At 51.2% G+C, this 26637-nt stretch overlaps 9 protein-coding genes across 9 annotated transcripts; 5 read left to right on the top strand and 4 right to left on the bottom strand.

Annotated features, from left to right (window-relative positions):
* Nucleotides 1-5731: 5731 nt before the first annotated feature.
* Nucleotides 5732-6734, top strand: SETTUDRAFT_136838 (uncharacterized protein; the record flags this gene model as incomplete). The annotated part of the gene is made up of 2 exons (XM_008029132.1): nucleotides 5732-5988; nucleotides 6038-6734. The coding sequence occupies 2 exons, from the start codon at nucleotides 5732-5734 to the stop codon at nucleotides 6732-6734; spliced, it is 954 nt and encodes a 317-aa protein (XP_008027323.1).
* A 606-nt stretch (nucleotides 6735-7340) lies between these two features.
* SETTUDRAFT_136836 (uncharacterized protein) lies at nucleotides 7341-8917 on the top strand (the record flags this gene model as incomplete). The annotated part of the gene is made up of 2 exons (XM_008029131.1): nucleotides 7341-7535; nucleotides 7586-8917. 2 exons carry the CDS (start codon nucleotides 7344-7346, stop codon nucleotides 8915-8917), a joined length of 1524 nt encoding a protein of 507 aa, XP_008027322.1.
* Nucleotides 8918-8941: 24 nt separating this feature from the next.
* SETTUDRAFT_117021 (uncharacterized protein) lies at nucleotides 8942-10256 on the bottom strand (the record flags this gene model as incomplete). Its single annotated transcript, XM_008029130.1, has 1 exon — nucleotides 8942-10256. One exon carries the CDS (start codon nucleotides 10254-10256, stop codon nucleotides 9045-9047), a length of 1212 nt encoding a protein of 403 aa, XP_008027321.1. The 3' UTR covers nucleotides 8942-9044.
* A 641-nt stretch (nucleotides 10257-10897) lies between these two features.
* Nucleotides 10898-13301, top strand: SETTUDRAFT_90917 (uncharacterized protein; the record flags this gene model as incomplete). Its single annotated transcript, XM_008029129.1, has 2 exons — nucleotides 10898-12775; nucleotides 12822-13301. 2 exons carry the CDS (start codon nucleotides 10898-10900, stop codon nucleotides 13299-13301), a joined length of 2358 nt encoding a protein of 785 aa, XP_008027320.1.
* A 1041-nt stretch (nucleotides 13302-14342) lies between these two features.
* On the top strand, nucleotides 14343-15589 carry SETTUDRAFT_163611 (uncharacterized protein). Its single transcript, XM_008029128.1, has 2 exons — nucleotides 14343-14681; nucleotides 14937-15589. Exons 1-2 carry the CDS (start codon nucleotides 14375-14377, stop codon nucleotides 15308-15310), a joined length of 681 nt encoding a protein of 226 aa, XP_008027319.1. The 5' UTR covers nucleotides 14343-14374; the 3' UTR covers nucleotides 15311-15589.
* A 1409-nt stretch (nucleotides 15590-16998) lies between these two features.
* Nucleotides 16999-19168, top strand: SETTUDRAFT_136823 (uncharacterized protein; the record flags this gene model as incomplete). Its single annotated transcript, XM_008029127.1, has 2 exons — nucleotides 16999-18924; nucleotides 18977-19168. 2 exons carry the CDS (start codon nucleotides 16999-17001, stop codon nucleotides 18986-18988), a joined length of 1938 nt encoding a protein of 645 aa, XP_008027318.1. The 3' UTR covers nucleotides 18989-19168.
* A 391-nt stretch (nucleotides 19169-19559) lies between these two features.
* On the bottom strand, nucleotides 19560-21171 carry SETTUDRAFT_117011 (uncharacterized protein). Its single transcript, XM_008029126.1, has 4 exons — nucleotides 20956-21171; nucleotides 20788-20869; nucleotides 19743-20714; nucleotides 19560-19663 (listed from the first exon to the last, which is right to left on the bottom strand). The coding sequence occupies exons 1-4, from the start codon at nucleotides 21130-21132 to the stop codon at nucleotides 19644-19646; spliced, it is 1251 nt and encodes a 416-aa protein (XP_008027317.1). The 5' UTR covers nucleotides 21133-21171; the 3' UTR covers nucleotides 19560-19643.
* Nucleotides 21172-21561: 390 nt separating this feature from the next.
* On the bottom strand, nucleotides 21562-22696 carry SETTUDRAFT_163609 (uncharacterized protein). Its single transcript, XM_008029125.1, has 2 exons — nucleotides 22620-22696; nucleotides 21562-22568 (listed from the first exon to the last, which is right to left on the bottom strand). The coding sequence occupies exons 1-2, from the start codon at nucleotides 22675-22677 to the stop codon at nucleotides 21595-21597; spliced, it is 1032 nt and encodes a 343-aa protein (XP_008027316.1). The 5' UTR covers nucleotides 22678-22696; the 3' UTR covers nucleotides 21562-21594.
* A 440-nt stretch (nucleotides 22697-23136) lies between these two features.
* Nucleotides 23137-26015, bottom strand: SETTUDRAFT_163608 (uncharacterized protein). Its single transcript, XM_008029124.1, has 3 exons — nucleotides 25933-26015; nucleotides 25101-25873; nucleotides 23137-25052 (listed from the first exon to the last, which is right to left on the bottom strand). The coding sequence occupies exons 1-3, from the start codon at nucleotides 25967-25969 to the stop codon at nucleotides 23541-23543; spliced, it is 2322 nt and encodes a 773-aa protein (XP_008027315.1). The 5' UTR covers nucleotides 25970-26015; the 3' UTR covers nucleotides 23137-23540.
* Between the last annotated feature and the right edge of the window lie 622 nt (nucleotides 26016-26637).

The following is a 26637-nucleotide window of genomic DNA, read 5'->3' as shown; positions in this document are numbered from 1 at the left end:
GCCTATTGATCTCACCACCAAAATATATCGTGATAATATCTATTTGGTGTGGCTCTATAGCCTCGTTTTTAAGGTAGTTTTGGTGAGGCCGCGCGCGCACTTTGTGGTCGCGCGCACTTTGTGGTGGGGCTAGTTAAGTCGGTGTGTTGGACGGTGTTCGGCTGTACTTCCTTGGTCTCGGTCTGTACCAAGGCGGCCGTTTCTCGTGATGCGTAGAACCAGGCGGTTTGGCCGGCGGTACTGTGGAGTAGCGGATTGTAAGCAAAGGTGAAGATAAATTTCTTTAGGGTAGTTATAGAAAAATGACTCGGGCGTAACACAGGAAATAGAAGAGCTTGTAAGAGTTTACTACAGGAAGTGTACTAATAACACCCGTTAATGCTTGATACTTCTTGTTTTGGGTCCTACTATTGAAGAGGGCTAGCTTTAGTAGGATAGCATAGTACGTGATCTACACCCGGTGGTGATTATTACCTTCCGACCTAGACATCCGTTAGCTGTTAGCTCTTCGCCCTGTTATCAAGGAGAGAATCCTACTTGTTACCTGTAACACGGTGGTATCGCTAACTAAGCTTACCTGTGCTTCTGATAGTAGCACAGCTTATAATACAAAATAGCTCAAGAAAAGTTAAGACAGCATGTTGCAAACGTATATAGGAGGAGGCGTTATGTGCTTACATAGAAAGGGAAATTGTAAGTGTTATAACGCCAACTGACTATACATATTAACTATGCAGGTAAATACAAAATCTAGCCTGTAGTTCCCTCGATCTAGCCTGGGGATGTTAAATTAGGCAAATTAAGTCCTGTCTAGACAATTAAGATAGAGGCGAGAGGATAACACATATCTTGATTTAACACAGCATTTCTTTGATTGGGTTCGGCACACCACGTTTTTCGCCCTACAGTGAGGGACGTTGATTACAAAAAGAATTTAGAATTGATAATCCCTAAGCGTAGCTCTATCAAGAAGTTACTATCAAGGATACCCCTCCAGGATGAAAAGCTCAATGGTAAAGTCAACTAAGTGCCCCCCCTGCATGCATACTTCTCCGCAGTTCGGAGCGAGGGATTTAGTGTGGCACTCCATGTTAGTATATGAGAGCTAGTGCTCTATATTACGTTGCCCAATGGGTCAGAGGCACCTAAGCTCTACCTATCAGGAAGCGCCTTCTATGTACATAAGGAAGAAGTTAGAGATTGTACTAGTGTTAGATCAGGTAAAGCTACGAACAGAATGTATACATAGGTGACTGTAAACATGGCGGTGCATTGCCTAAAGCTGAAAACTTCGCAAAATCATGGCAATGATCGTTTTGGAAGTCATGAAAATCAACTATCGTGTGCCTAGTGCTGAGATTTAAAAAGTCACGTGAAAGTAAGCAGACACCATAATACGTAAGTACATTATTACTATAGGCCGGCATAAAAGGACCACATGCGCCGGCGTTTTTTCTTTACATTCAGGCCCACCACCCTCACCTCCTTTGACTAGATACATATTCATACCAAATTCGTTCGATTGCATACCAAAACACGAGAAGCCATGTGATTGACCACGACCTTCATTATCCCTGCACTGGTCGGCTCTACTACAGCAGTAAACCTAAGACTGTTTGAAAGAGCAGACGCATGTACTAGTAACGGTATCATCTGCCAAAACACTCCGCTAGGTATCTGCTATACCAAATTTGCAAATAAACAGCTCTACGGATCCGCACAGGCCGACAACAGAGGATCCAGAGGCGTGGCTGTTCCCTTCACCAAGCGAGGAGACTTGTACTGCGGCATACAAATCGGAATAACAAAGCCCATCCCCGTTTGCTTCATCTCAAACCTCGAGCAATCCTACGTGGGTATCGCTTGGGAGCACTAAGACGCAAGAATCACGATCAAGTTGTACAGTTCGTCCTTGTCGGTCTCTTATTTATTCTCCAAATATACTTTTAGCACCTTGTCAAAGTACGGCTGATGATGATTCTGCAAAAAATCCGTGCTCGCCGCGGCACGATGCTGCCGCGTGGTGGCGTCCAGATCCTGTTTTGCCAATACCCGCTGCGCGTCTACCCCGGAGTCTTGTGGATAGTTTCTATAAGCATTCAAGGTATATCCTGGTCCGGACCCACTAGTCATCTCGTATCGTTCTGGTCTCTCAATCGGTGGCGTACGTAGATATCTGACGCCGAATTCCAAATTATCGGGATGGTCGTCCAGCCTGTCCGGACAAATTGCTTGATGATACACTTTTAGATGGAGCGAACCGCACCTTTCTTTGTCACTTCCACAGGCCTTGGCTCGTCACTTTGACATATTTTTCGGTAGGAATCAAGAGTCTAATGGCTGCGCATTAGAGTCTAATCCCTCCTGCGTCTTAGCAGACTTGGTCGTTTTACGCAAAGTCATTAGATGAGGCGATTCTCCGAGTTCTGTTTATGCTTTTGATACTGCAGTTGATGGAAAGGATGGGCTGGGATACCTGGTTATCGAATCCTGGGTCTTATGTAAGATGATTTTGGTCCACTATCCAGACGTCGTTGTTGGCTCATATTGAGCATATACAGTTAGTGACTTGGCAAAGTTATGTGATTTTGAGGAGAGAATCGAGACGATGGTGAGCGATCCTGACTTGAATCCCGACTCGGGAGTGGAGGGCGCTGCCGGGGACGATCGAATTGGCGTACGGCTTCCTCGGGCTTTCTTTCTTGGTGGTATCCACTCTGGTACATAAGCTGGAATCAGAAAAAATGGGGAAGTGATACTGCTTCTGGGTGTGCTACGGGAGCCTTCGCATCTGTCTTCCTGCAATTCTTAGGTCCAAAACTGGGTACACGGCGCACAATGCTCGTTTCTGTCACCGTTTAACTATGGGATACTGCCTCCCTCGCTCTACGGTCTCCTATCTTTCTTCCATCATCTCTGCTCCGTTTTCAGGGTGTCTCTCTTCGTTACCTCTCGCGTTTTCATTAAAGCTATCCAGCTTTCTTAGAAGTCTAACTTACATCACAACCTAAACATTACTAATTCTATAAGCTTATAACTATGATTTAAACTATATCTATTCTAAGAGCGTATAGGTATACTCCAAACTATGTTTTTCGCTAGAGCTTACTAATATAATCTAAAGGGAATACTTTTCAAGCGCTTACTTCTAAGATTACTAAATAAAACTTAGTTGGGTACTAGCTTTGTGTTATGAATATTAGAATGAAGCCCCGTAGAAAAATCAGCAGATCAGCTCGATAAGGTTTCATACATTGCTGGGGCAACACCGAGCGCAGCTTACTATCTGTAGGCTGTAAACACGGCAGATGAAATAAATCTTCTTCTCTTCCCGGGTTTCAAAGATTATCAAATTAGGCGATAGTGCAAGCATAGAATAAGATACTTGTTCGCTACCAGGAATTCCGGATGTTTCTTAACAAATTTGCTAGCGTTAGCACCATAGAGCTCAACAATTGCGAAGCGTACACACTCGAACTATTACAATACGTACAACAATATACAGCCTAGGATTAATAATCAGAATTCGATAAAAGTTGGAAATGCAAGACATACGCGTGGCAGAAGACGTGGAGACACCCTTAGCTCCCGAAAGTGACATGCAATGACAGAACCCTAAGCGTACCTAGGGTATCTCTCTCTTCGGAGTAACATGGAGCGACGGAGTAATAACTAAAAGCAGAGAGTCGTTGAGAAGAACATTCTCACACTACGTGTCAGCCTTGTATCCGTGCCATTCCGTATTATCCGATAAAAACCTACTCTTAAATATAAGTAGATCTAGCTACTAAAACCCCTGCTAGAACGAAACGCAGAGCGCCTAGGCGCTTATTTCTCTTAGTTTACAAGCAACGAATATGCTTATGTATTGCTAGGTGCCCTAGCAATACACTATGCACAATGAAAACACGTTTGCCTTACTACGCTCTCGCAATAGGACATTAGGCACTTGCCGCTGTGACTACAGCGGTTGCAGCAGTTACTAAAACGTTGGATTCATTTGTAGCATAAAGGTAATGAAGTAGTTATGAAGGCAGTGTCGCCTTAGATTGAAAGTAGCTATACTGCGATAAAGCCAAAGGCATCGTATGCATGGATTGACTGCCCCTGGTAATGTCTCAGTGGAATCTTTCGTATACTCAATGCGATAATGCCGCCACAATCATCAGAGTAACGGCTGGATACATGGCTGACCTTGCTAGCCTCATCTCATCTAAGGCTTATTGTATCGTGAGGTAATTAACTGTTTTGTCAGGCCTCACCATGTACGGCAGTGAAGCTTAGAGAAGAGATCAGCTTGGTATAAAAGAATCCAAGTTCCTCTGAATTGCAATAGAGTACAGGCCATCAAGAACTCTACATTCTACAGAAGGACACAACGACTCGAACTTATTTCAGTAACATTCAACCTGACACTACTACCGACAACATGCAGTTTCAATCTATTATTACGGCTCTGCTCTTCAGCACCCTTGCTATCGCAGCACCTGCCGACCCGACTCCGTGTCCTAGTCACGGTCAAACCTGTTACACTGATAGTAAGTCTCTACCTATTACGACGAGAAAGCTCTGTACCATAGTACTCCGGCGAGGCTCTTGATAAAAAGACTCTATTCCTCTGTTCGGCGATATTAGATAAACACTCTGTGTTGCTAACAAAGTAAACAGGAGAATGTGTCTATAGCGCACCATTCCATAGCTGCCGGTTGAGATGCTTGCCTAGCCAGACGCAAGGTGTATTCACCTGTCAGTAGAGATTGGGAACGAGATTGTGGAAAGGGGTTCGAAGTCTGTAGGAAATAGAGAGAGCCGAAGCCGGTAGGAAGTAAAAAGGAAGATAGGGGAAAGGACTTTTCCAGAGTTTGGTGCCGAAGAAGCTTCTCTGAATTTGCCTAGCTTAAACAAGTCTCATTGTTGTAAAACATCAAAATCATCAAATCAAAATCTATCATAAAAGGGCTTTATTTTGAGAAGAAAAAAAGGAAGCTAAAAATTGCAGTGCTTCAGTAGAAGTTTGTTCACATAAGGATAGGCCTTATCCTTACCAAGTTACAACTGTAGAGCTCTATCTTCTTTAGCCCTATGTGAATGTAATATAGTAACGTCTTCCCCTACCAGAGTTTCCCATAATTGAATACATAATAGTAAGCCGTTCTTGGCTACTTCCAATAGTTACTTGTTCTTGTACTGGGTCCAAAGGTAGTTTCATGCAATAGAAAAACATGAACTCACAAAATTTACACAGAAGTCATATGGGAAGCCCCAATCATATCCATGCAACATATAATCATAAACAACATCTTCCATTGTGATTAATCAAGAGTCGGGGCTGGGTGATTGGTAACGCCTGAGGTAAAGGCCCAGATCTCAGAGCAAGCCACCCCACTAACGGCAATCTCCGCCGCTAAGCAACCCTGACCAAAGCTCGTTTCAACTTGCCCCCCTCGAATCACTCTTGAATGAAGTTGCGATTTCGCGAGGACACCACTTTCACGACGTTACGACCTATTGACGACTATTTTGCATATTCCCCACTCTCTTTCTTGTCTTTCCGATTGCAAGAGCTACGTCCACTCGGCCTACGTTGGCCCAATACTTCCGCGACAGCAACAAGACCCCTCGATCCGCCGCCCTCGCGCGTTGCACATCTACCGTGTCGTTTCAATCGACTTCGATCCTTGCTGAACCCGTGTTCTGAAAAGAAGCCACATTCGATCCTTGCCTATCCACAATGCCCGAGACCACCAAGGTCGTGCCTCTTACCTGCCATGGTCACTCGAGACCCGTACCCCACATCCACTTCTCGTCTCTTGTAGACGAAGACCAATATTACATTATATCGGCATGCAAAGACAACAACCCCATGCTGCGCGATGGTATAACTGGTGACTGGATTGGCACTTTTCTGGGCCACAAGGGCGCAGTCTGGCAGGCGAGACTGTCATCCAACGCCTCGCTGGCAGCCACAGCGTCAGCTGATTTTTCTGCGTACGGCACTCGCCAGAATTTTTGTTGCTGAATCGCTAACAAATTATAGGAAAGTCTGGGATACCCATACTGGAGAAGCTCTGCACACCCTCGCCCACAACCACATTGTCCGTGCGGTCGCGTTCCCCAACCAGCCTCACCCTCAGATTCTCGCGACAGGTGGCATGGAAAAGAAGCTGCGCATATACGACTTGTCACGCAGCGATGCGACAAGCTTTGAGATTGGCGCCGGAGTTCATACCGGAACCATCAAGTCGATAGTGTGGACGTCCGACCCCAACATCATAGTCACGGCGGCCGAAGACAAGAAGATCCGTTGGTGGGACCTGCGACAGGAGGCAACAATTGGAGAGCATGCGGTAGAAGGCACAGTGGGTTCATGCGAGTTGGATAACACTTCCTCGGATGGAATCTTGAGCGTAGCTGCTGGAAACAGCGCCTACTTCTTCAACAGTCTATCGCCGGGCTCCCTCATCAAGAGCGTCAAGACACCATATGAACTTGCCAGCGTAGCGCTGCACAATGGAGAGCGGAAGTTTGTCACTGGTGGTAGCAACCAGAACGACACTTGGGTCAGAGTGTGGGACTTTGACGAGGAGAAGGAGTTGGAGACGAACAAGGGACACCATGGCCCTATTTGGTCAGCGAGCTTCTCGCCCGACGGGAAGCTGTATGCAACGGGCAGTGAAGATGGTACGGTCAAGCTCTGGAAGTTCACAACAGGACCGTACGGCCTGTGGAAATAGTTTTTTTTTCAGAGCTAATACGGCCGTTTGTCATTCTGCGCGCTGCTGCCAATTGTAACAGTGGTAAGAGAAAAGGCTGCAGTATCTGAATAATAGCAAATATGATATAAACATATCCGCATTGGAAAGTCAACTATCACAACATTAACCAGTTGCATCACGGGTCGAAGTGCGAATTGACGTACAACAGACAGCAAGATTTCTTTAGAGCAAGCAACTACACAATATCGCAGGCATCTGAAGCTACCCCGAGCAAGGTAACTGTACCCGGGAGGTTTACCCGATTTAACAAGCCGAAAGATCGACAGCACCAATCACTGTTGCGGCCTGCATGATCCTACGACTAGGCGAGCCATGGCCAAACTCAACACGGAGATAAGAGCAGTTGGGCAAGATACGACGATAACCAGTATCGCAGGCGTTGCCAAGGGTGGGAGCGGGCTAGTGATTGACAATATAAGTGCGAGTACCCTCCTGATTACTACGGTAATTCAAACGTCACCATTGGAAAAAGCAGCGTGTTAGCGGTCCATATCCCCCTCGTCTGGAGTTCTCGCCGACCTTATTCAATGCTTTTAGTTATACATCCACAAGCCGCGAGTAAGCAAGATGGGGGAAAAAGAACATGACATCTCGCCCGCGCGAGATAAGAGTATTGATGAAGGGCAAATGGCTGCTGAGAAGCAGATGCGCGACATCGGCGCAGACCTATACCTCGAAGTTCAGCAATACTCGAGAGAAGAGTTGGAAGCGGAGCGGAAAGTCGTGCTGAGGAAAATCGACTGGGTGATTATGCCAATGGTACGTTGTTTGGATCACCGACAGCCTCATAAAGCTTATTGTGATTACAGATTTGCATAACGTACATGATACAATTTCTCGACAAGCTCAGTCTAAACTACGCAAATGCCTACACCTTGACGCCGGATCTGGGTCTCCAAGGGAGCCGTTACAGCTGGGTAGCTGCAATTTTCAACTTTGGATACCTCTTCTGGGCACTTCCTGCAAACTACCTTATTCAGCGGCTGCCGGTTTCCAAGTACACGGGCTCTATGATCCTTCTCTGGTCCATACTGCTCTGCTGCCATGTCGCAGCCAAGAACTACGCGGGCATGCTTGCGCTCCGGTTCTTACTGGGCATGTTTGAAGCGTCCATCTCGCCGGCAATCATGAATATTGTGAGCATGTTTTACCGACGAGAGGAACAGCCGCTGCGCATGTGCATCTTCCTGGCTTTCAACGGGGCAGCAACCATGGTGGGTGCTCTGCTGGGCTACGGCCTGGGCCGCGCACACTCGGCGCACATCAAGACGTGGCAGCTCATCTTCCTCGTGATTGGGCTCCTGAACTTTGTCTGGTCCTGGGTCTTCCTCTGGGTCATGCCGGACAGCCCGTCGTCGGCAAAGTTCCTCACGCACAAACAGCGCATCGTCGCCATTGACCGCATCGCCAGCAACATGATCGGCGTAAAAACCAAGCAATTCCAAAAATACCAGGCGCTCGAGGCGCTGATCGACTTCAAGGTCCTCTGCATTGCCCTAATCGGGCTGTGCTGCGGTGTCATCAACGGCGGTGTATCCAACTTTTCTTCTTCGCTGCTCCGTGGCTTCGGTTTCAGCGGCATCTACGCTACGCTCCTCCAACTCCCCACGGGCGCTATTGAGTTTGTCGTCGTCCCTCTTTGCGGTCTTGCAGCTGGATACTTCAAGAACACGCGCTGTCTCATCCTCGCTATCATTTGTCTGCCGCCGCTCGCTGGCCTCCTCGGTATCCGTCTTACACCACTGTCTCAGCGCTGGAGCCTCGTGGGGTGCACGTGGCTGCAGTACATTATCGGTGCGCCTGTCATTCTCTCGTGGAACCTGCTCACGACAAACATTGCGGGCCACACGAAGCGCAGTACCGCCAATGGAATCTGGTTTGTCTTTTACGCTGCGGGAAACATTGCAGGCGCAAACATCTTCGTTGCTAGGGAGGCGCCAAGATACTTTTCTGCGCTCACCGGACTCATTGTGTGTTACTGCGCCATGGTGGTGATAGCAGGCGTGTTGTGGGTGTATATGACCTGGGAGAACAAGAGGAGGGACCGACTGTGGGGAGCGGGCGAGGATGAACAGGCGATTAGAGATGGATTTAGCGATTTGACAGATACCCAGGCGAAGCATTTTAGATATGCATTGTAGAGTCTGGCTGGGTTCTGAAAAATAAGGAGGATGACTGGAAAATATACGACGATCGGATTCTGAATTTGATGTGTTTGCAATGCAGTGTGAGAGTCAAACGCAGATCCAGCGAACGGCGGAACAAGCCTTACGTGCTTGCGATGTCAAGTTTCTCCATTCCCTGGACCAACTCTTCACCTTTCACCTTGCTACGAGGGTCATACCCAATGCCCTCACATGCACCTTGCTCATCAAACTCGACGCTAAGTATCTGCTTGGCCACCCATTGCGCGGTTTGCGCGTGGAGACTTGGGCCTACAAAGACATCTGCCTTCTTTCCGCCATACACGTTACTTCGTCCTTGCGCGAGCGCCTGATAAATGACCAGCTGGTCCCGCAGATACTCATCCACACAGCCGCCATGTTCCAGCTCAGTTAGTAGGTTATCAGAGACGGTTTTGACAATAGTAGGGACAATGTGGTCGAGTTTGCCAGGCCGCACAGCACGATCGTACAGCCAATCACGACCGAGATTTATGCCCGTAGACGTGGTGGCTACCAAGAGGAGGTAGTATCTCTTGTCGTGGTGCGAATCCTCAAAGGTAACATTTATTTCAGGCTCGCTTCCAGAGTTGCCTGCAAAGCGAGATAGTCGACGCTCAAACATGACATCTAGCTCCTCGCGGAACTGTTGCTCGGTATCTCTGGGGGCAAGGATGGTTGCTTTTATGCGGGCTATCTCGCCCCTGTTTGTCAGTTGGAAGCATGGTAGGCTGCTTCTCAGCGGGGTGATAATGTAGGTAACGCTTCCGAGATTCGTGGTACCGGTCGACCAGCCTCGCGAGTGCAGTTGCGTACTAATGCGTGGTATGCCGATCAGCTCCAGTGTTGGTAGCAGGACTTGGGTAATGTAGTCGCATGACGGCGAATTGGATACATTAGTCCCGCCTACAATCTTGACGCGTATCGGCGAGGGAGAGTCGGAAAAGAGAAGATATGGCAAGATGGCTTGGAGAACCAGATTAACACTGCCAGGAGTGGTCTGTTTGATATGTATGTCTTCTGTTTGAGGGGCCTTCTTGGGTCCTTCGCTTGCGCTTGGGATAAAGGTAATGTCCCTGCTCTTCAGCTCGGCACCAGTGACGTGCGCGTTAGAGGCTTGGCCAAGCCATTGTACGCTGGTCAAGTGTTGAGCCTTTAGGCCACCACCACCTGAACGCGATCCACGGATGTTGCTGATGCTGATTGGTTTCTTGCTGAGAGCGGAAAGGCCCAGAGCTATTCGGAGTAATTGGCCTCCGCCTTCAAGAGTTGCTCCTTCGAGATGGATGGGTGGTAGGGACCTAGGAACCAATGCCATGGTGAGATATGCAAAGAGAAATGCAATTAGTATATCAAAGAAGTGGCTTTGATAAGGAAACTGACCGGATGTGTTATATAGGGAGTGGCGGCCTGATTGCTTGCATGAGTGAAGATGAGTCAATCGCCATTCTCAGTTTCGACAGCCGTGGCTGTGCTGACTGGCTAAATGCTCGTCTTTTCAAGTTGCGATGGATGGTATAGCAGTAGCGATAATTGTTTGTGTCTTTGCAGCATTCTCCTATCCAGGTACGTGCATCGGAGTAAAAGAAGAGCGAGCGTCGGGTGTCCGCGGGGAAGCAATGTGCTGCAGCCTGCCTACCTTTGGATGACGCAGTAGGCGCATCGCACGCAGACGACAAAGTGCAAGCATGAAGCAATGTTGTAATGGAGATAGGGCGCTGGACATATTGTAAAACGGGCTCGGGGCATTTTGCTCAGGGCCATTGTCACAGCCGCGGCACCAGTCGGCGCAAGATCGACGCGCCGGTCCTGTCGTCATCAGCGCCGCCGAACTTTTGATTCCCACGTCCGAAGTCGTCCTCACCCACGCCCACCCGCCCATCGCCATGACGAATGCCTTGACGACGCCCCAACCCGCCCTCGCAACCCGGTAGCCGTCTCGTCTACCCATCTCAAGCCATGCGCGGCCCGCTGGCTTTCTCCGCAAAGGCCTGGCACGGCCCAGGCAACGGCGCCCTCTTTTCACAAATACAGTCGCGCATCTCGGCGACAAAGCCGGCACTCTCGAGATCAATCGCTACCAAGACGATACCAACCTCCTCAATTGCCAAAAGACTACCGAATCCGAACTGCCTCTTCGCCCCCTCCATACTCCGATTTGCAACCGCGGGCACCACACGCCACAATGGCCTCCGACAACCAATGCGAACGTTCAATGCGTCGCGACATTTATCCGAAGCATCGACCGGCGAGAAACCCACCAAGCAGCGCAAGTCTTACAAGGACGAAATCAAAGAAAAAGGCATTGTGGACCTCGAAGAGCATGATGGTGAAGCAGAGGTTGAGCGGGGCTTTGTACAGTCGGAAAAGGCAGCCCAAGCCAAACACGTCAATCTGAGCGCAAAGCTGAGTAAGGATGGCTCTGGCTCTGGAGGCACACCGGGCGGCATGAAGGAAATCTGGAGACTCATCAGCATTGCACGGCCTGAACTAGGTACCCTCTCCTGGGCATTCGTATTCTTACTCGTTGGTTCCGGCATCTCGCTATCTGTACCCTTTTCTATTGGTAAAATCCTGGACGCTGCCACTTCGACAGAGAATACGGATGGCTTGCTCTTTGGCATGACTCCCTCGATATTCTACTTTGCTCTCGCAGGGGTATTGACTACCGGCGCTGCATTCAACTTTGGTCGTATCATCATCCTGCGAATTGTCGGAGAGCGCATCGTGGCCCGCCTGCGATCGCAGCTCTACCGCAAGACGTTTATCCAGAATGCCGAGTTCTTCGACGCCAACAGGGTTGGAGATCTCATCTCCCGCCTGGCCTCAGACACCATCATCGTTGGAAAGAGCATTACACAGAACTTATCCGATGGTCTGCGTGCACTCGTCAGCGGCGCAGCTGGTTTTGCAATGATGGGTTTTGTCAGCCTGAAACTCACCGGCATTCTTGCTCTGATTGCCCCGCCAGTCGCGGTTGTTGCATTCTTCTCTGGTAGATCTCTACGGAACCTCAGTCGGAAAATTCAAAAGAACCTGGGTACGCTAACAAAGATTGCCGAGGAGAGACTGGGCAACGTGAGAACTAGCCAGGCATTTGCTGGTGAGGTCCAGGAAGCATCCCGCTACAACCGTCAGATCAAGAGGATATTCGCTCTGGGAAAGAAGGAGGCTGTGGTTGCCGCAACCTTTTACGGAAGTACGGGCCTTATGGGCAACCTGACCATCATCTCTATCCTCTATGTCGGCAGTAATATGGTCAAGAATGGTGTCATTTCGATTGGTGAGCTCTCGTCTTTCTTGATGTACACAGTGTACGCCGGTTCAAGTATGGTTGGCCTGTCTGGATTTTACGGCGAAATGATGAAGGGCGTCGGTGCCGCTAGCCGTCTGTTCGAGCTTCAGGATCGCAACCCAACAATCTCGCCAACAAAGGGTCTGCCTGTCAAGTCGGCACGTGGTCCGATTGAATTCAAGAACGTATCGTTTAGCTACCCCACCCGGCCAGCAGTCTCCATCTTCAGCGACCTGAGCTTCAAGATTGAACAAGGCACCAATGTGGCTATTGTTGCGCCTAGCGGAGCTGGAAAGTCTACAGTCGCCAGCCTGCTTTTGCGCTTCTACGTCCCCACATCGGGTACCATTACCATTGATGGAAGGGATATCACTACTTTGAATGCGAAGCAATTGAGGAGAAAGATTGGCTATGTCGGGCAGGAGCCTGTTCTTTTCTCTGGAACCATTGCTGAGAACATCGCCTATGGTGTCCCGCATGCCACTCGCGCTGAGATTGTTGCTGCTGCTCGAAAGGCCAACTGCCAGTTTATCAGTGATTTCGTAAGTCTACTCACTTTACGTGTTGATATTCTACTGACTAGCATAGCCCGATGGACTGGAGACACATGTCGGTGCACGCGGTACACAACTGTCTGGAGGCCAGAAACAGCGCATAGCCATTGCACGGGCTTTGATCAAGCAGCCCGACATCTTGATCCTTGACGAAGCCACAAGTGCGCTGGATGCCGAGTCCGAGACGCTGGTCAACCAAGCGCTCAACAAGCTTCTCCGAGAAAACAACACAACCATTAGCATTGCCCACCGACTATCTACCATCAAGCGGTCCGATCGCATCATCTGCATTGATTCCGATGGCAAGGTGGCCGAAGAGGGAACGTACGAGCAGCTTAGCTCAAACCCGAATGGAGCTTTCAACAAGCTAATGGAATGGCAAATGAGCGGTGGTGATGTGCCCGCACGGGAACCCGAGAACCCAAAGCCGTCTGAAGAAGAGGAGATTGAGGAGGACCTTGAGTCGGACAAGGACGAGGATAAGGACGAGGAAACAGCTCGTAGCCGTTTGTAGAGGGCTTTTTCCCCCTTCTTCTTCTTTTTCTCCAAGTTCCCGGATTTGTACTGGGGATGAGAAAGAGAAATTTACCACGAGGGAGAGGCTTTTTTTTTCTTCAGCTTTGTTTCTTTCCATACACCAAAGTTCCAGTGACTCTCCGCCTGGGGAAATCATTGAAAACAGGTAGTCACGGACTTGCCATGCCCTACTTTGTTAACTGAGCTGGAAATCCCCCCCTCCCCTCCCCTCCCCTTGGTATCGAAAAACGACGCAGTCTCATTGCTTCGCGAGACTCTTTTTTTTCATGCAGAAATGTACATTGCACATGAATGTCTACGAAGCCGAAAGAGTAAGTGGGAGTTGCCTTGTCGCATCGTAGAGTGTGGTTTTGATTTTACATGGCCACTCTTTCTTCTCAGCCAGACCATTACTTACAGTATCTGGTTGTGATTCTGATTGTGCGTCTGCGAAGCTGTTAGTATATGTATGTATGTATGTATGTATGTATGTATGTATGTATGTATGTATGTATGTATGTAGTAATTCCAAACTCCTTCTCCGCTCAGTTTCTTGTTTACCTCAGTCATGCATCCACACCAAGAAATAGGGGAAAAAAAAGAAGGCTTACTTAGCATTAGTATTCTCACCCTGCAGCTCTGACACGTGCATGCACGCAGCAAGCTGCTAGCATCTAGCATCACGTAATCGGGGTGCCTCGTGCTCACACCACTTTTCTTTATTCCCCTCCGTGCTGCGCTCATTCTGTTTGGTCTGATGCGCAGGAGAAGAGTGTGTGCCGCTCCAATGAACATCAGGATCTAGAGCGCGGGAAAAAAACACAGAAGGGGGGCCGTGGTGGTGGTGGTGGTGATTAGTGTGGTGTCCGTGTAGAGTAATCGCCATGGTGACGTCAGGTGGTTATTATGTTGTATGGATGAGTCTAGGCCATGTATGTATGTATGCATATGTATTTGACGTACGAGTATTAAACTTCGCTGTCCATCTCATATCTAAGCACATATATATAATTCTCTGTTTTCCCCCACGCTCCTACTACTCTCACTCTTGCTAAAACCACGCGCGTCTTCATGTTTACATCCTCTTCCATCTCTTCTGTCTGCCGGACTCTACGCTTTACGCCTCGAACTACTGTTATCACTCTTTCTAGACCTGCTGTTGCTGCTATCCAATTGCATAGCCGCCGTGGTTTTCAAAGCACCAGCAGTAGTAGTAGTGCTGTGAGTAAGCCAGCAACTCGCAAAATGGAAGCGTACAAGAAAGCTGGGAACAGGGAGGATGCGGCGCCGAAACACGAAATTGTGCATTTTCCGGGCTTGATGAGTGAGAAGCGCGGGTTTGGGGATTTCCGGACTGTGCTGCATACGGGGTTGTATAGTAAGTTCTCGTCTTTTTTTTCTGAGCTGTGTCATCCGATGAGAGGGGCATTATTTTGTGTGTCTGGCATATTTCGTCAGTATATTCGGATCGTCGTGGATCTGATGTGTTTTTTTGGATTTTTTGGCTGGATGTTTGACTGGCTTAATCAGTTGTTATAGATGTGATGAGGTTTATTTTGTCCAGTCTGAAACATGGGTGGATTTGAGTCGTTACTACTCGTCTAAACATACTCTCTACTCACAACTTTGACAGGTCAAATCGTCGCCATGGAAGTGCCTGTAAACGGAGAAATCGGCGATGAAGTGCACCTGGTTGATCAAATCCTACTTTTCACGTCTGGACGGGGCCTTGCAACAGTGGCGGGCAAAGAGCAAGAGGTGCAGGCCGGAGATGTGGTTGTTGTGCCGGCGGGGACGCAGCACCAGTTTGTGACGCGTGGGGACCAGCCGCTGGAGTTGGTTACCGTGTATTCGCCTGCTGAGCATTTGCCGAGTAGCGTGCATAAGACCAAGGAGGAGGGGGACAAGGCCGAGGAAGAGGGGGTGGATGAGGCGCCCGAGTGGGCATTGAGGGGAAAGTCGGAGAATGAGAAGAGGGGGTTGGTGAAGGAGAGTGGGAAGTATTAGGTGAGAGCTGGCATGTGAGACGAGTGTGCGAAACGAATACGTATTGTGTAGGGTTGAGACCTGTCTTGATGTGCTGTCACTGTCAATGTATTGAATACCATGCATAAGGTCTTTGATATGAGCGAGTATTGTGGCTGGGATCAAGGTTAGCTGTAATTGGTACTCAAGTCTCGAGATGGATTCCTCGCTGCTGTCAGGAATACAAGCAAGACGGACATGAGTAAGTGAAGAAAAGAGAGGGGTCAGATAACGTCATGGAGGAGGCTGTCATGACCCATGGCCTCCACATTCGAGTGGCGAAGCGAGAAAGCTGGGCAGCCAGGGTGGATGAGTGGTGAGCAAGGCAATCTGATGCTGTCGCTTGTGGGGCCGCTAGCAGGCGGTTTCAACGTCGTTGCACTTTGACGGAGGACGAACCATGGCAGGGCCCGACCCTGCACTTGTTCACGCGTGATTCGTGTATGGGGGGCAGACGGGTCTTGTTCCAGAGGCCGCCATGGCCGTCCGGACAAGACGGGGTGCGAGGCATATGCACATGCACAGGTCGGAGTTTCTAGGTCCAGCCATGGCGTGATGAGGTCAAGTTGACGGCAAAGGGTGGCGCCCCAACGACGTAATGAGAGGCCCAATGGGCAAGCTGAAAGTACGAAGATTCCAGAAGCGGGATTGTGCATTGCAAGCGACGGGTCTCAGCGTGGTATACGGTCGATGCGATGACGGGGCTCTGGCGGGGCCCAGGGCCGAGGCCGTGTATGGTTATCAGATGCGGCCGCGCCGAGATACCGAAGACCGGCTGCATCCGATAGCAGTCCAAGTATATCATGGCGCCCTTGCACGGCGCGCGATGATAGTGAAGGATGAACAATAGGGGCAGCCATCACATGCTGTGAGCCGCGTGATGGCGCGTGTATGCTGCCGGTCGTCCGTGAAATACGTCGAACAGAAATATACCGACAGTAGAGTATTTTTTTGCAGGACCAGGGGGTTGGATAAGAGCAGTCCCGGCGTCGGAGGCGGGCAGCCAAGCGTGCTTCGGGACAGGTGGGCGTGTGGGCGGTGGTGGTGGTGCGGTGTGGTGTGGTCATGTCAGCCCTCGGAGGCGGCGTGGTTGATCGGCAGTCAGTCGTAGTATTAGCAAAGGCGGTCGGGCGCGGGAGAGAGAGGGCGAGAGGGAGAGACGGGGAGAGGAGCTGGACATGGATCGTCACCACCATTCTTCTACTCACTCCCTCTCTCTCCCTCTCTCTCATGCGCATGCTTGCGGCCTCTGCTAGACTTCACCCTCCGCTGCCCTCGATCGCATTGCCCTTGCTGGCAACAACCACTCGGGCTCGCCTGTCCGCCAGCCCAGGTACGTGCCGTCGAAGCCACCATCTGATAACGGCGCACTGCAAAAAAAAGCATCAGATAACCCACCACCACCATCACCACCACCCCGCGCATTGTGCATGTCATGGTCGCGCAGCTTAGCAAGCCACGCGGAACATGAGCGCCCGCACCCGCGCCCTCGCCCTCGCCCGCTGCATCTGCTTGTCTGATTTCGCACCGCACGCCCGCAATGACTAACATGTTGCTAACCACGGTTCGCGCTAGCTGTTCTCCTGGCCGCGTCTTCAATACCCTCGCCGCCGCCGCTATCTCGTCTTCCTCCTCCACCCCGCCGCCACATGGCTTCCTCGACTCCCACCATGACCACCTCGATACCCACCACAGCCACCTCGCATCCCCACGACCCCATTCCCCAGGAGCCCAAAGCCATTCCCCACCTGTCTCTGCGCCCCTCGTCGTCGTCGCAGCCCGAGCACCTCTCGCCCAAGTCGTCGAGCGAAGCCGCACCCTGGGCCACCAGCAGCGATGACTCCGAGGCGCCCATGACGCCAATCACCGAGCCCGACCACGCCGTCGATGAGGTCGTCGACAAACTGCATGACCTACCCGCCGCTGCCGTCACCCTCGCCGAGCAGCCGCGCCCTCGCCGAGCATCCACGACGCTGATTTCCGACAGCCCAAACGACATCAGACGCATACTGGGCGAGGGAGAGACGGCCACCAAGCTCATCAGCCAATGCTGCGGCGGAGGCTGCTGCCTGCTCAAGACACTGGCTCCTGATTCCGCCTCGCCCAACTTCGTGCCCGTCGTCATTCCCGACAGCCATGCCTTCCGCACCCTCAATCTCAAACTGGGCCCCCTCGCCATGGACAGCGAGCTCACAGACACGACCCCGCTCCCGCCCGTCAACATGTCATTCGAGTCCCTGCCTTCCAAGGACACCAAGCACGTGTCCGAGGTGCAAAAGATGCCTCCCAAATACGTCCAGCCCCACCCGCCCTACGAAGTCTACTCGGCGCCTCTCTACCACGCCCGCGAATTGACCAAGCCGGGCGCCGAGAAGCGCACAATTCACTTTGACATTGACGTCACCGACTATCCAGATGAGGGAGGCGTCGACTTCAAGGTTGGCGGTGCTGTCGGCATTTGCCCGCCCAACTCGCAGGAAATGGTCGACGAGCTGTTCGACATTCTGTGCATCCCCAGATTTGTCCGCGACAAGCCAGTCACACTCAAGACCTTCTCGGGGAGGTGGCCGACCATCTGGGGAGAAGACCAGCCGCGCGAGCTTATCACAACTCGCCGCGAGCTGCTGACATGGTGCACAGATATCCAGTCAAACCCCCCGACCAAGAACCTTCTCCGCATCCTGGCCGAGTATGCCGAGGCACCAAATGAGAAGAAGATCTTGACCTACCTCTGCTCGGCCCAAGGACAGGCCGCCTTCTGCGACCTGCGCACTTCATCTCACTTTACTGTTGCACAGATCCTCAGCGCATTCCCCTCGGCAAAGCCGCCGCTACCTCACCTTCTTTCCGTCCTCACCCAGTTAATGCCTCGATTCTACTCGCTCTCCAATGACCCCCACATCTCTTCGGCTCGCCCCGGCCTTCCAGGCACCCGTCGGCTCATTGAAATGGCCGTCACCGTTCACGAAACACCCGATTGGCACGCCCCACACGCTTCACGCACTGGTGTTGGCAGTGGCTTCATGGAGCGCATGGCCCATGCCTTCATCACGGCCGAGAATGAAGGTGTCGACCCCCGCAGCATTCTGGATCTCCGCGTCCCCATGTTCCGTGGCCTCATGGCAAACCCGCTTTCCAAGCAATTTGGCGGAGAAGGCCCTATGGTCCTCATCGGCGCTGGTGTCGGCATGGCGCCCTTCCGCGGCTTTATCCTAAACAGGCTCAAGAACGCCAACTGCGCCAACAAGATCTGGCTCATCCAGGGCGTCCGAGACTCGATGCTTGACGAGCTATACTCTGGCGAACTGGGAGACCACGAACGGGAAATCAAAAAGGTTGTCCAGAGCCGCAAGGTCAAGGCTGGAGGCAACAACGAAGTCAAATACGTACAAGACGAGGTCAGAGTGCAAGCCGACATTGTCTGGTTCGTCATCAACGCTCTGGACGGACGCATCTTTGTCTGTGGTTCTAGCAAGGGCATGGGCGAGGGCGTCGAAGCATCCTTGATCGACGTCGCAATGCAAAAGGGAGGCTTGAGTGAATCACAGGCTAAGGAGTTTTGGGCCAAGAAGAAGGAAGACGGCCAATACATTGCTGTAAGTTTAGACTCCAGTGACGTCGACTCCACAAGCACTAACGTTTATTCAGGAAACCTGGTAAAATTCCTAGCACCTTCCCACACCATGTAATAGGTTACGAATTTCATTACACCAAAAAAAGATACGTGTATGAGCTTTGTATTAACTTCGACATCGCCGCGGCGTTTTTTGTTTTCTTTTTATACACAAAGGCGTCATTTAGAAACGAGGGTGATGTATCAGGCAGGCCATTAGAAACCCCAAATTACGCATTACCAAGAGGATGCGAAAGGCTAGCCACGACCTGGACTTGTCTTTTTTTTGAACGGGAATATTTCCATCTTTTTAGAAAAGGAGGTTTTTTTAAATTAGTTCCAACAAAGAGTACGGCGTTTTTTTTGTTTTTTTGAGAGTCCCAGGACAGGAGATTCTCCATGGTCAGAAACAAGCTATAAACATTTTTTTTCTGGCTTGTGGTTACTTTGTTCATGTTGCAACAATACCATGCTTGATAGCAACCAATGCAATGCAATGAAAACAACAAAAAACTTGATAGCAACCAATGCAATGCAATGAAAACAACAAAAAACTTGATTGCTATCGACATTTGCAATTTCGCAGTCGCTGTCTTAAAGTTGCTCTTCTTCCCCTTTCCTTTCGCCAAGATAACGATGTTGATGATGATGCATCCTCATGTGTCGTGCGTGTCATGCCGGGCAGTAAACCCGCTCGCTCCGCTACCCGAGGCCAGGCCAACCTGTGATGGAAGCAGAAGAGTTAGTCAAAACACGTCTTTTTCTGACCAGTACACATGGAAAGAAAAAGAATAGACTTACTCCAAACACTCCTCTCCCCATTTACCCTGGTAACCCTGACCTTATCCCCAACGCTCCACAGCACCTCTTCCTCGTCTCCATGCGCCGCATCCCAAAACGCATACCTACCAAACACGGGGCTCCACCTCGCTCCCGTATCGATCCTACGGTCGCGCTGCATGCGCTTGAGCACCTCGCCATGGGGACCCTGGCCCGGCTTGCCCGTCTCGAAATCGATATTGATACTCTTGCATCGTACGCAGTTGTGCACAAACACCACGTTTGTTTTACCGTTGACCTGGATGGTGCCCCAGTAGTCTTCTTGCCAGGGCTGGTCTTGGTGGTCTTCGTCTTGTGCATGGCTATGGGAACTGGATTTCAAGACAACGTTTGGCCGGAACTTTGTTATATCCATTGGTTTTTCGGGCGTGTTTGGGTCGCGCAGGCGGCGCGAGACGTCGGCGAGGGAGGCGGCGGTGCAGAAGAGGTAGGGGGCGCAGTCTGCAAAGGTGAGTTTGTTCTGGCCTAGTGAAGTACTGGTCGTGGTACTAGTGCGGTTCCAGAGTTTGGGTAGGAGCTTCGATGATGAAGAGGAATTGGACATTTCGCTGAAGAGAGGGGAGCGTCGGTTTGGACCCAGATAGACGAGGTCCACGTCGAAGCCTAGACAGAAAGTGAACCAGTCGCTGTAGCGTTGCGGCATGAGGAATGCTGGTGTCGCGCTGCCGTGCATGTTTACGGATACCGTTTTCAGGTCTGCAGTGTCGGGTTCCAGGGGGATGGCGATGCTGGATTGGCGCGAGGTGTCGCCGCACGCGAGATAGTGGACTGTGATGACTGCATTGTCTTTGTTTTTGTTACCGCTGCTTTGGGCACTGTCTGATGACTTCTCGGCTGATGATATCTCCTGCACGAATTGCGTCATCTGTGGGCATTCGGCTACGGCCATGTTTTTGTAGCCTGAGGGCGTTTTGATGAGGAGCATGAAGGAGCCTGTGTTGATGTGTTAACTAGTGTTGCGTTATCCTGCAAATGTGTGTGGGATAGAGAGACGGGGGGATATTACGGTCATGTGCAAAGCCATGGGACGTTGCAATAGCAGACATAGATTTTATCGATCGCACCGATTTAATGGGATACACGTAGATCTGGCTTTCTATCAGCATTCGTAATAACGATGATACATTCTCTCCATCTTCAAAGAGTACAGCATCAAAGAAGATGAAATACATACCTCTGCTATTTCCAATTCAGGTACATCTTTCTCCTTAACAACGGCCGCGTTTCCTGGCTTCGAACTGAGTAAGCCTTGGGAATAGCACACAAGCGCAACCGGGACAATACAAGCTGCCGTGGCCAGCAGCCATATCGGCGGTACGTTGGCAATGGAAGCCTTGTATTCTCCTTGCATATTCAGTGAGATTCAATTCAAGAGGGATGTGTACGACTCGGAGCAAGATAATGGATGGAAGAAAACGTGGACGAGGTGAATGATGTGCCGCGTGGAGATGAGGTGAGATAAATGATGGGGAGGTAGGGTTCCCCACCACTCAGCACGCCTTACCAAGACGCTAGACGAAGACGAGTAATTCCTCGGGTCTCGAAGCTTTTCATATATAATCCTATTGAACGAGGGGAAACCCCTGTACCCTTGACTAATGCCTTAATATTTTGCTAGGTAGGTCTGAAAACTAGTGGCTGTAGCGTATAGGTTACCTTGTTCGCCCTCACGGGTAGGCTCCGCGGAAGTGAAGGATGTAGGCAAGTAATGCCGGAAAGGCATTGTGATCGCTCAATACATCCCTGCAAATATTCTCAACCTAATCCGTGGACTGATTTGTGGAGGTGTAATGTGTATTAATCATCTGCAGATCTAGACTCGCTTTCCAAAGACCCTAAACCTCTTTACTCCACCATCAGGAATAATGACCAGCTTTGCATGCGTGTACCCTTTGCCTGATACTTCCTTCAACTCAGCCTTGTACACGTGTTCTGTGTCTGGACCTGATTTCTGCGGTTCGAGTACCTCGACCCACCCTGCATCGTCATGACTCGGGTCTTTGTCAAAAGCACCCGCAAAGACCTGCACTTTTTGTGGGAAGTTGCCCCTAAAGTGTGCAGTGTCGACGACAATACGATCAATCTCGCCCTTTGCTCCAAGTCGGACAATTGTCCAGTCGACATGCTCACCGCGAGTGCGCTTTGTCTCCCAACCATCGCCCATGTCTTTTCCGCGACCAGGTAGGAGGAGGTTGTCTTTTGTGCCAAAGTGCTGGTCGGAGCAAGATGTTGCAACACCACCCATGACAGTGGCAGAGAGTTCAATCACTGCATCTGCAGACTCTGGGAAGACGGGAACAGCGACACCGTAGAGACGGAAACGCGCAATACCACCGTCGGGGTACATGAGCAATCTGACATGCGTGTAGGCTTTGTCAGTGATGTTGGGCAGCATCCAACCATGTCGCTGACTGGGCCCACATTCCTGCTTGGATAGTATCGTCTCCCAGCCTGTAAAACTCGGCTTCTTCACCTCCTCTTCATCTTTCTCGTTGCTGATGAAAGCGCCTTCGACGACGATTTCTGGAGCATGGTTGCCGTTGAAAAAGGCAGTGTCAATCTCAACACCGGCCACTTTTCCGCTCGCAGTTCCCAGCCTCAAGACAACCCAGTCTGCAGGCTCGGTGTTGTGGCGGCGCGTCTCCCATCCATCGTACCAGGCCCCGGCGTGTGTAAACACACCGATTTTACGGATGGGTGGAGTGGGGGTAATCAGGTTTTCCGCAGCAGCGAACCACTCATCACTACAGGATAGTACTTTTGAACCCAGAGGTGCGGATATCAAGTCTGGAGATTGTCAGCGGACCCAAAGGAGACAGTGCCTGGATTTGTCTATACCTGTGTACTTGGACTTGAATGTTGCGTCAATTTCGTCACTTGGAATGAAGCGGGCCATGGTGCAAATGTTGAAGTATTTGAAAAACCCTGCAATTGAATGAGAAACTGCGATTTAGGGAGTGTAGAAAAAAGGAACTGAGAAACTGAACGTTGTTAAAAATGATGTATGAGGAAGTTACGGCGGTATAGCGGGGTGGTGGGGTAGCTTAGACCCTTAGGAGCAACGCTTACTACTTATCGGGGCTCGCCGATAAACTCTCTTGGCCAAGGATATTCAAGGGCCGATGGCGGAGTCAAACAGATAGCCCAAATCACTATTTTTCATCGAGTAATATATTGCTCCCAGACCAATCGCCGCTGTAGTTCACGTCAACTGCATAACCCTGTTGAACAGCAAATCATTAGCAATGCATCTACCCCACGGGAACAGTCGATAGCGGCATTGCACAATAGCTCAAAGGAGACAAAGTTAATCGACAGAGGCAGGTGATGCGAGTGTCGTGTCGATATTTTCGCTGTCAATTCAAATAGTATTAGCCAGGTTTTTTTAAAAGAAATCTATCAGTGTCTTGGTGCTACGGTGATATCCAATCGGTGGTCCTCTTCAATTCCCACTTCTTCCACTCAATTAGTACGCAGTCGGCTTAACCAGCGTCCACAGGTCTACAACACAACAGGCAAGCGACTTTTCGCTGAACCAACCTCTGGTGACAGGTATATGCTTCGTCTATCGTCGGACTAGTCGCTTGTGACATTCCTTGGGAGACAAGTGATTGTCATGAATGCGATGCTCATCGTACTGGATGCTAGGCGCGACGTAGCTTGAAGGAATTTGGTCTTCGATTCAGCCAGGCAGAATGAAACTGGCTAGCCCATTATGTGGTTAGCAAGGATCAGCAGCTCTACCAACTGTCTTCATCTTCACCCGTAGCTTGGATCATTCCATTGCGACTCGGAATAATACGAGCTGCCGTTCTTGATGGTTCCGCCCGACAAGTCTAGCTTGGCCATGAATTCCGGGGGAACAGTAGGAATGTACTTTCGTTCCCTTTCCTTGTTGACACCTCCAAATCCAGCCCCATAGCTGATGAGCATATCTGTGGATGTTGGTAGTGAGAATGGCAGCATGTACGAGGGGTCTAGAAGAAGCTCATCTGGAGGCTCGTCCTTTTCCTCCTCTTCAGACATCCGCGAGGGCGCTGGGGATTTATCGAATGGCCTGTCTGGGGTCGCTTTGATCGGTGTGGTTGGTGTCGAGTCTGGCCCTTGTGCAGGATTCGGTGATTTTGTTTTTGCAGCTTTGCGGTCGGCTGCAGCTTTCTGCAGATGGATAATGTATTTTGATGCGCTTTTGGGAAGGCCTTTCTCGCCAACTTCTGCTCGATAGTATTTGGCAGTATGTAATAGCTGTTGGGGTGACAGGCGCGTCAGTTGTTGCAGCGTTCCTACAAGCGACTCTAGATCCTCGCCCAGTGACGAAAAGCATTGCAGCCATTGGAGTAATTGTATCAAGGGCTCCAGGTGCCGTTTTGCAGCATCAGCAGTATTCTCCCCCGTGGACGTCATGGAGCCGTTCTCGTAGTGTTCTGGCTGCCGGTTGTTTGATCGCGCCCAGTCTTCCAGTGTGGAGACATTCATGCGTATTTGCATAGCCTTTGTGCGGGCAAGGTACTTTCGATTCGACATGATACGGTTGAATACTTCGGCAGAAATCCAGTATATCAGCTGCGACAGTACCTGGGCGGTAATGACCGAGTGCACGTCGTAGAGGTCAAGGACGAACAAAGTAGACGAGAGGAGGGACGTGATGTTTCGCGGTGAAGGCTGTGCTCGGCGTTTTGGCGACGGTGGTCGGAAGCGTTTTTCGATTGGCTCTATCGGCTTCGCCTTTGGCTTCGAACGAAATATTTTCCACTCGTTCTGGAAATGTACGTCCTCGAAGCCAGGCATCGGCTCATGATCAAGCATCGCTTGGTCTAGATTCTTGTCCATTCTCCGCTCGGCATCACGAATAATCAAGATGAAGATTTCGTTGATCAGCTCGGCCATTTGCAGCTGAAAATCGTTGGTCGATCCCACCAGCCCATGATCTTTTTTGAGATAATGCAGGAGCAATGTGGCATTCGACATCCAAAAGGCCAGCACCGTCATGTCCCACTGGTGCTTCTCAACCACCTCATTGATCTTGTTCATGGCAGATACCAACAGTGTCTCGAGCAGCTCTGGGTTGGCATGGTAATGTGCATATCGGGCACTGAGGAATAATATGTTTGCGGGTACGGGTTTCTGCGAAGGAGAGCGTTGCGGCGTCATGTTGGTGATGATGATGTCGAGGATGCGCTCGAGCTCGTTTTCCTGGAAGACAAACATTTGGTCGTTGAGACACCTGTCCCATACGAACTCTTGGGCTTCTTCTTCTGGCTCTCCGGGGGACTACAGTCATCAGCGGTGCATTCACACGAAGCAGTTTTTACTCTGTACCTCTGGTTGCTCGTCCAGGCCGAGATTTCCAATATCCACTTCCAGGTTGAAGGCGCTCTCCATCATCATGCGGCGCTTCATGTCGTTTTCCTGCATTTCCTGCTCAAAGCGGTCTTGCGAGAAGCCAGAGTTGTAAAAGTCATCGCCCACGCCTACGTTCCCAATGACATACCCGCTCTCGTGTAGGTACTCGGACAGCTCCGTGTTGGGCTCGACAAAATCAAAAGCGGTCCTCCCTCCCGAAGACTTGACGTCGGTCGATGCTCCATGGTCTAGCAGAAGCTTGACAATGTCCTTGTGTCGATTTGTCATGGCCCACATGAGGGGCGTCCAGCGATTCTTGTCTTGGATATCAACAGTAGCGCCTTGCTCAAGCAGCGTTGTGGCAACATCATCGTGGCCAAAGCAGCTGGCATAAACCAGTGGGGGGGTGCCCTCGGCGTCAACCGCGTCGATGTTGATGTACTCGCGAGCTTTGCCGTCCAGTAGCCGCTTTACCCTCTCGAGCTCGCCGTTGGAGGCAGCTAGAGTAAAGAGGCCTTGCAGAGCCTCTCTCTTCTCCTCATGCGATAGTTTGTCGTCGGCGACCACTTTGGCCTCGTCGCCGGCGTTGTCGTTTTTGAGGCGCGCCTGGTGAGCGAGCATCTGGACCAGGCGGCTGTCGCTGTCCTCGAGCTGCTGCATGTCCTCATCGCCAAAGGTCGGGTCGTCCAGCGAAAGGTTGAAACTGAGCGGGCGGGCCGGCATGGGCGTGGTGAGGAATTGCGACTGGCCTGTGTGGTGTCAGTAGCCCCTTTTGCGTAGCGCTCCGGCCATGCTCGCCAGCGCTCACCTTGCCATGCGTCATATATCTCTGTTTCTTCGCTCATGATGGTGACAGGCCGCCTGTCATTGAGCGAGGTGGGCAGGTCCGAGGGGAGTTGGCGTGGCTTCTGGGGCTCGCCCAGGTCGCCTGTGTAGGCATGCTCGTGGTCCGCAGCGTCCATGGTGTGACATTGAATTCGGTCGAGGCCGGACAGGGTGGTGGGCGCTCGTCAAGGGCAGCTATTGCGGCGCGAGATGCATGTGTGTGGACAGTCTAGGGCGATATCCCGGCCACCCAGGGCGTAGTGGGGCAGATGCAGGAGCAGGAGCAGGAGCAGGGCGAGAGGCGGGCGGCGGGCGGCGAGCTGGCGGGGTATGTGCCGTGGACAGGCGCGAGAGTCGCAGCCAGACGTCGTCGAGGGCGGGGCGGAGCCAATGGCGGCGGTGTTGAGGCTGCGTGTCTGCACAGCGGCTCTAACAGTTGTCGTCGGCGATGAAGCCACTATCCAACGGGTGACGCGCCAGAGCGATCGGCCGCGCTAGGCCGCATCAGGTCGCACCATGCACCGCGGGGGTGCTTACGCCAGTCGCAAGCGGCCGCCACCAGACGGACGGGCGACGGGTGTGGGCGAGTCTGGAGAAGGCCAGGCAGAATGCATCCGGCGCGCGGCTGCGCTGCTGCTGCTGCTGCTGTTGCTGCTGCTGTGGCGGTGGAGCTGGCTGCGCTGCGTCG

Source organism: Exserohilum turcica (assembly GCF_000359705.1).
Source record: "Exserohilum turcica Et28A unplaced genomic scaffold SETTUscaffold_3, whole genome shotgun sequence".
In the NCBI taxonomy this organism is placed as follows: Eukaryota; Fungi; Ascomycota; class Dothideomycetes; order Pleosporales; family Pleosporaceae; genus Exserohilum; species Exserohilum turcicum.
This window is presented reverse-complemented; position numbering and strand designations above follow the sequence as displayed.